The sequence below is a fragment of the Papilio machaon genome, chromosome 18 (assembly GCF_912999745.1).
Source record: "Papilio machaon chromosome 18, ilPapMach1.1, whole genome shotgun sequence".
NCBI classification, from domain to species: Eukaryota; Metazoa; Arthropoda; class Insecta; order Lepidoptera; family Papilionidae; genus Papilio; species Papilio machaon.
Window position 1 is genome coordinate 3,771,958 of NC_060003.1, and position 8,930 is coordinate 3,780,887.

The 8,930-nt window shown below is 35.8% G+C and overlaps 1 protein-coding gene across 1 annotated transcript; it reads left to right on the plus strand.

Annotated features, from left to right (window-relative positions):
* Positions 1–263: 263 nt before the first annotated feature.
* LOC106721127 (spidroin-2) lies at positions 264–8,691 on the plus strand. The gene is made up of 3 exons (XM_014516001.2): positions 264–362; positions 1,879–1,937; positions 6,671–8,691. The coding sequence occupies exons 2-3, from the start codon at positions 1,895–1,897 to the stop codon at positions 8,398–8,400; spliced, it is 1,773 nt and encodes a 590-aa protein (XP_014371487.2). The 5' UTR covers positions 264–362; positions 1,879–1,894; the 3' UTR covers positions 8,401–8,691.
* Positions 8,692–8,930: the final 239 nt, after the last annotated feature.

An 8,930-nucleotide genomic window follows, 5' to 3' on the forward strand; every position in this document is an offset into this window, starting at 1 on the left:
AAATAACACAAAATTAATGCTTTTTTCTTATTCGATCATGTGAAAATAATATAATTCGTTAGTAACAATATTAAGTATTTATTTTGTGGCTAAAAATTTATTTTACGCAGGCTTTTTCTACAAAAATACCTATATCAAATGACTGTCATTAGAGTGATTAGAGCACCAGCGTTATCAAGGCTATGACAGTCCAATGTCGACGGATCAGCGAATCTTCAGGTGACCCAGTTTATTTGCGTACGATTTCGAGTGGCACCCCTTACCACGAGGTGGTGGTTGTTTGGGCAATGCACATAAAATGCCTCGAACGGGACCGACAATGCACAGTTCGCGCCGACGCGCTAGCGCTCCGTACGCACACGGTGAGTTTGTTTTTTTTCTTAAAAAAGGACAAATGTTGCGTGACAGTTCGAAAAAAAAGTGTGCAAAGATTAAAAAAATAAAATAATAATATCGTACGATATAAAATTTATTTAATTTTATATTTTTGAATTTTAAAAAATTGGTAAAAAAAATTGAAGTTAATCTAAAATTACTAAAGATATAATGTTATATCCTAGTAATATAACTATTATTTCTGAGGATTGGATATTTTAAGATATTTCAATTCCCCCGCCCTTCCGTTTCATATGTCACTTAATTCTTCCTATAAACTTGTAAAATCTTTCAAAGGATTTTAACTAGGGATCTAGATTTATAAAGTCTACAAGTAAAATGCTTAAAAAATTAAAAAATACACAGACATACAATAGCACTATTGATAAGAATATTTATGAAATCTTATCCTCAAAAAAACCGAAGAGAAACTACAGTATTTTTTTTATTTATTAGCAAACATACATTAGTCACACAGTTAAGTGCTCTTATTTAATCTACATGTACCATTAACAGTCAGTGTTGTCACTTGAAACAATGGACGTTCGCATGTCTTATCGTGGTCTCCATTGCGCTCTCATCACCTGATGATATTATCTAATGCCGGCCAAATGGAGCAATGATGTCTTGCATTGCGAACTTATCTACATTTTAATTTTATGTTAATTAATTCATGCGATATAAGATTTTGATTAAATTACAACAATTACGTGAGAATAATTCTCTATTTACAGAAAGTTTAGTAGGTTTGAGTACGTGTAAAAACTATCATTTAATTTAACTAGTTATTCTGTAAAGCAGAAAAAACCATAGAGTCGCGTAAAACCTATAAAGTACTTGTCTAGATTTTAGTTTTACTACTTTAGTAACCCCTTCCTTGGGCATAGAACTATTTACATATATTATATGGAAGGGTTTGCTTAAATTTTTTTTCGACATCTAACCTAAGGAATCGACATAGAACAAAATTATCGCTGTTCTTTTATTGACCGATCAGACACGGAATAAAATATTTTCACGAAAACCGTGACCCATATTTTACCTCAGCATATAACCTAGGATCTTTTACTGGTTCGATTTAACATTCAAACAAAATTTGATCTGAATTATTACCAACACTCGTTGCCAACTACGATTGTAAGATATGTGTTTGTAAAAACACCAGATAACTGCGATTTCCCACCACGAGAGCAATTAGGCGGTCTGTTGAACCGCGGCTAGGTATCAATCGGGTCACGCTTTACCTATATACTTCACGTAATACATAATCCAATGCAATACTTTGAAAATACTCCATAGATTATATAGAAATAATTAAGCATAAAAATTATAATTTACCTGTCTAAACGCAGATATTAAAGCCTTGCCTAAGCCTTCAGTTTTCACTAAACAGCCGGACTGCACATCTAAAATGTACATACTAGTATTATTTTAAATCCTTGAAGGTCTAGAATGAGTTAATTAAAGTAGTCTAATTAATAATTGTTTGTATTTTTTTTTCAGATTTAGTTTAAGGACAATGGGGAGCACCAACAACATGTATCGTTTGACAACGTTTTGCAGTGAGTATTCTTATAATAGGCCAATACATGTGCCATTTTATAAAGATTTCAATATCAAACTGATTCATTCATGCTTAATTCCAACAACGCATATTTTTGTTACACTGAGCAACGAGTTACGAAAAAAATTAAATTCAAATTAGTAGGGATTAAATAATACTCATGACGTTAACACAAAAAACACACATATAAAATCTCCTTTGTGCGCTATTATGTTGCTTTATGTTAGCGGAAAAAATAAAAGTTTTTAAAACTTAAAAAATCATCAGTGAATAAAATAAAATGGACACAAATGTCAATCTAATTGAAAGATTAAATCGACAAATAACTAGTTAGTTATCTTTAGCTTGCTTTTCTAAACTAAAAAAGAGTTTTGAGTATTACCGGTAATTTATGAATTAAGAAAAAATCGGCGATTGGTTTTTGATGATTTCAATAATGTTGTTAAGTTTAAAATATTGGTTGCGTATATGCTGTAGGTCTATAATCTATACAACTTCATAGGTATGTAATCATTCTTATGAAGTTATATTGGCGCGAACTTTGACAGTTATCATTAGTGAAAAAAGAGCGGCAATAATGATAGAGCAGGATTACTTTTCATTACGCGGTAACTAGGAAGTTAAAATTCCGTTCTTAAATCAATTTATCTTAAAATCTGTTTAAGCAGTTTTTATTCATTTTTGTTATTTTTTAAGTATGTATCTAGAAAGTGACGTCACATTATGAAGGTATATTTTGGCGAGAACGTTTTATTGTTTTTTTTTTTTTGTCTTGCAACATTTTTTTTCATATGCCGTAGGTATCCTTATTATTTTGAGTTGGTGCTTAGTTAGTTTAATTTGAAAACATAATCATACCTTTGCATAAGACATCCAATAAGGAATACAGTTGAAGAAGTTATAACTGTTAGATAACATGATCATCATCATCTCTCTGGCCTTATCCCACTCACGTGGAGACGGTGTACAAGATCTTATAAACCTTATGTTTATAACTGTAAGATAACAATGACGTCAACAATTTGCTAATTGTTGAATACTTTGTATCTCGCACAATTAAGTACAACTGATAGGTGTCATTCTTTAATAACGACATTGTAAGTGAAATTATATAATTCCATTAAAATGGTTCCTTATATGTTAACGATTTGTATGTAAGTAATATCTTACATAGTAAATAACATACAAAAAATGTTTGGTTTTGTGCAAATTGTTATTAATTGTGTGACTTTTTCATATGAAAACTCTAGTCGACTGTAAGATCTCCTTAGGCGTATCAACAGTTTTTTTATATCCATAATTTACATTTATATTTTAATTTATGAGCATTCGTAGTTAACTGTTATAATCTCAATGTGAAATGCTAGAGTCAACATTCATTGTCTCTATGCGTCCATTAACTTGTAAATACCGACTTCTGTTTGTAATAAGTAAGTGATTTCGAAACGCATTGTGCTCTCGCTACGAGAGTACTAGCTCTAAGAAACGAACGACAAACAAAATGTCAACTTGCGCGGGAAAATCGACAAGGACGCGTTTGTTGCCGTATCCGGCGGGAAACTTGTCTGTTTCTTGTCTAATACGCAGATAATACATTCCGTAATATGCCTATGAAAGCAAAAAAAATTTCCAAAACTGCCAAGTTCAAAGGAAAACATTACATTTATCTCTATAGTATCTCTATATCTGTGGTTTTCAACCTGAAATCGCAATTCGCGGAGATACGTAAGTGGCGTGGAAAGAAACCTGGGGCGGGCACCCCTTGGTACCACATAATATAAAGCCGGAAGAAATTTAAACACAAAACTAAGTACTATTGTATTAGGTTGTTCTATTTTAGGAATATTCTATGGTTATATCTTTATCATTATTAGCAATCATCGTGCAAATTATAAAATATAAGATGTGCACCTCAGCAACATCGGAGACATAAGACATAATCTTTAAGGCTCGTACCGTTTCAGGCGTATTGCACAAGTAGGGCGTCAATGACTGGCGCAAAATTACAACAACAACTAAAAGTAGGAATCATTATAAAAGCAAATTTAGCATGTAAAGCCTCTAGACATGGCGTAGAGTGATCATTGCAAATTGAAAATCTTTAAGTACACACTCAGCTTTAAGCAATATATGAATTATCATATCTCTTAGCGACGCTGAGCGTATAATAGCATTTAGTGTACTCAGGTAGTGTTCATTAGAATGGATGAATTGACCTGACTAATCTGGGCGTATCTTTGTTCGACAGACAATATAAAAAATTTCACATCAAATATGGCATATCAAACCTAAGAATTAGTAATAGCGTCTGTTTAAAAAGTCAAACCGCATGAGTCGCACTAATTTCGAAACACATTCGAATAAAAAAAACATACAGACGTTTACAACCTTCTAAATTTGAATTCGGTTACTTTTATTGATTCTTTAATCATCAAAATCGGTCTACCCGAAGCAGAGCTATAATAACTCATAAAAAAGTAGAGACGACTTAATAACCTCCACTTTTGGGAGGTCAGTTAAAAAATATCTTGACTTCAGGGTTAATCGAGGCGTCCGCTCACGGACACATTGTGTAACGAGCCCGGATAAATTTTACATCTTAATCGTATTCAAGTAAATGAGAGAAGTTTCTATTGTTACTTCGTTAATTCACTTTACGAAATCATTACCAACAAAATTAACGTCCGCAAGACAAGTTCGCTCATTTAACACTTACGCACTTTTGTTTTATTCTGCAGTTTGTGAAACGTGGTTTATTTAATTGATAATTCTGTAATCCACGTCGTACACATCTATTACACCTCAACGCACTTTTATTTATATAATAAGCTGATATTTGTGGCTTTTACGTGTTAGTTGGTAGATTCACAAAAACATGAGACCTGAGAGTAATGACGTCATACAAGCAAGAAAACCTTACGAAAAATGTTCATAAGATCTTCTCGGTAGGGGTTATGATAAAAAATCTGTCGTTAATCGTTTATCTCAACTTTTTACTTTACAATAAAGATGTACCATCCTTTAATAAATTCTATCGTCCCTTGATAGAATCTTTATTAATGTAGAGCAAAGGCTGCCGGTTATCGCAGCTTCCTCGTTTGTTTGGTCCAATTCGTGCGCGGCGGTCACGTGCGCAACAGAGTGCAACCCGAGTGCAGGTCAGGGCATTCCGTTAGGACACTTCCCAGTTACATTGTTCTATCTGACAATGCACGATCGATGGCAAACAGATGCTTTATAGTGTAGCAACGTACAAGACAAGAACCCATTGGTATATGCAAAAACGTAATAAAATACGCTTACCTGAACCACTACAACTTACGTTAAAGATTTTTCTATATAGAAAGTTTTAATTTTAAAATCTACTAGCTGGTGCCCTTCTTTATAAGTAAAATTTCAAATAAGAAAGACATAGTAAATTCTTACAACTTCAGTTAGCTACGTTTCCGAAATATTGGTAATGATTTGGTAATTTGATTTGATTCCGAAATATTACTTTTATGTTAATGAACTCTTGATTTAACGACTCTTCTGCACTCTCTACGTGCAAACTCACGTTTTTTGCACTCAAGTATAAAATCTAGACTTTCACTAGATAAGAGTAACAAAATAAATCTATTTCCATATAGTATCATTAGTCTGCGTAAGGATTTCAACATGATGGACTCGTGAGCATACAATAATAATAAGTAGTTGCGGAAATAAATACTAGATGAAATTGGGGTACATTAGAGCGACAAACAGCGGTCTTAATATAAAACTTTAGACCCGAATATCTACAACTCATAAGCCATCTAAACCTAGATACTAAGAATGCTGAGCATGAAAAATGTTATGTTATAAACAAAAAAAACCTCATTATTATGTCCATTACGTATTTGTACGTTGGAATTGCAGAGCAAAGATGGAGATACTTATTGTGACGAAATATATTAAATTATTATTAATATCCACGAGCTTCACTCCAATGAGCAAAATTACAAACATTCAAGCTATTTCTCCATTAATAGTATTTCAAAAACTCAAAATGGAGGATGCGACCGTCTCACGCGATGTATTCGCAAATAGGGTTGATAAATCGAACATTTTGAAACCTATTGAAATTCTTAAAATTCCTAGAACTGATTCACATTTTCAGCCATCTCTTAATCGTACATCATAAATTATCATCTTATGGAAACACAAATGATAATTTCATCAGGGATTATTATTTAATACATATAGTGGCAACCATATGATAAACGCATGTAATCTCTAACACGTTTCGCGGTTCTCAGCCCAGCATTATGCCTTGAGGATGGTATTAGATAATAAATACTAAAGTTCCTAAGTACAAGAGTAATATAGACATTACGGGAAATATAACCACTTTAAATAACGATAATAATGACTGACGATTTCACAGTTGAATAACGAACAAGCTGTTGAATTCTCATGCATACCATTATAATTGTAATGTATTTAAATAGAAAAGAAGCAAATGTGTGGATGAAGTATGACCCATCACGTAAAGAACGTTAAATCTATATATATAAAAGAAAGTCGTGTTAGTTACACTATTTATAACTCAAGAACGGCTGAATCGATTTGACTGAAAATTTGTGGGCAGGTAGCTTAGAACCAGGAAACGGACATAGGATAATTTTTACCCCGTTTTCTATTTTTTGTTCCGCGCGGACGGAGTCGCGGGTAAAAGCTAGTATGCTATAATTCTTTGTTCTTTTGTTTCAGTTCTACTGGCAGCAACCTTCGCTCAAAACGGTTACGAGTACAATAAACCAGGCACACCCTTTAACCAGGGAACTCAGACAAATGGTCCAGGATTCCCTGGACAAACTGGGTCTTCGGGCAATGGGTATCCTTCGTCGCCTACATCACCATCTTACCCCAATCAACAAAGCGATGCTTATCCAAGTGGTGTAGGATCGACACCCGGATATCCATCTGGACCATCAAACTACCCTTCTGCTGGTGGAAACCAAAACTACCAAGGAAATAACCAACCTCAAGCTGGATATCCCGGATCAGCCCCGTCTTACCCGAATCAAGGAAGCACTGGTCCCAGTACAAGCTATCCCGGACAAACAGGGTCAAACTACCCAGGACAATCACAGAACATTCCTAACCAAAATGGACAATCATCTGGCCGACCCGGAATTTCTAATGCAAGTCCCGTTAGGCCCGTTGCTCCAGGTTTACTTCCTAGCTCATCTGGATTTGGCCCTACCACTCCGGGATTTAGCCCAGGATCACTTGGATCACCTGGATTCGTCCCTGGATCACCTGGATTTGGTCCTGTATCACCTGGAGTTGGACCTGGATCACCTGGAGTTGGACCTGGATCGCCTAGTTTTGGACCTGAGTCGCCTGGGTCGCCTGGATTTGGCTCGCGGTCAAATGGATTTGGCCCTGACAGACCTAACTTCGGCGGAGATGACACGGGAGCGTACGAAGGTGGTGACTACTCTGCCATACCTGGAGAGCCAGATAAAGACTACCCTATACTCTCCATTATACCTGAAACTAGTTTTAGCTGTGGTGCACAACCTTATCCTGGGTATTACGCTGATGTTGAAACTCGCTGTCAAGTTTTCCACGTTTGTGCCAATAATATCACTTATGACTTCCTATGCCCCAACGGTACGATTTTCTCTCAAGAAGTTTTTGTTTGTGTCTGGTGGAATCAGTTTGACTGCAACTCTGCACCCAGCTTTTATGAACTTAATGCCAATCTATATGATTACTCTATAAAAGGGCCCGGATTATTGCCAGGTTTAACAGATTTTGGTCAACAACAGGGACAAACTTTTCCTGGAAATGTTGGCCCTCAGGGCTCGTCAAACTACCCGAATATCCCAGGTACATCATCTGGCGTTCAAGAAACAGGACCTTCAGCCTATCCTGGATCCGCAGGTTCTCAAGGATCGCAAAGTCCGTCACCTTATCCAATCGGTCCGCAAGGACCGACGCAAAATTATCCCTCAGGACAAGGTTCACAGGGCCCATTAGGCCCACAAGGACCTTCTTCCTACCCAAATCAACAAGGCCCATCGTCATCGTACCCTGGACAAGCCACATCGTATCCTGGCCAACAAGGTTCATCTTCCTACCCAGGTCAGCAAGGTCCTTCATCCACATATCCTGGCCAACAAAACCCTTCCTCAACTTACCCAGGCCAACAGGGTCCGTCGTCTTCTTACCCTGGGCAACAAGGAGTCACGTCTTCTTACCCTGGTAGCTCTGGGTACCCCACGTCAACGTCGTCACAGAGTCAAGGTCAACAAGGTTCGAACTATCCCGCATCTCAAGGCCAATCAAATTACCCTGGCAGCAGTCAAGGATACCCTTCAGGCAAACCTAATGGACCCAGTTTCCCAACAGGCGGCGGTACAAGGCCCCAGGGTGACAGGTATCCATCGCAACAACCTAACAGAGAATATCTCCCGCCTAGAAATCAATAACACGCCCGTACTAACGACCATAGCATTCTTAATTTTTTTTATCTCATAGGTAAAATTGTAAGTACAAAAAGTATTATGTATTTTATAATAGCTTTTAAATTTTAAAGTCTAATGCCAGTATGATAACGTTGTCAAATGAGTTAGTTGGTGCTACATAACTACTAGATATGTATTGAGAATTATTTGACTAAGTTTCTACGTAACTTTTGTTACAAGTAAGGAGGATCACTAGATGTAATTATGATCACGAAATGCGATTCTGATTGAACGAAAGTTACCAAAACTAGTTCATAAAAAAATGAGGAAAAAATGTCTTAAGTATACATTAGTTTTTATACATTTTTGTAAATAAATAATAAAATATTTTTGCAATAATTGGTTTCTTTTAATGAAAAAAAAATTGTCTTCCACTTAGTTCAAGCAGCAATATAAATGATTATTGCTAATCTCTGGTAATGACACAAATATGCCTTCCGGAATGAGGACGCTATTCCCCGAAAACAATTCGAGTTCAATCCAGATTCTATGAA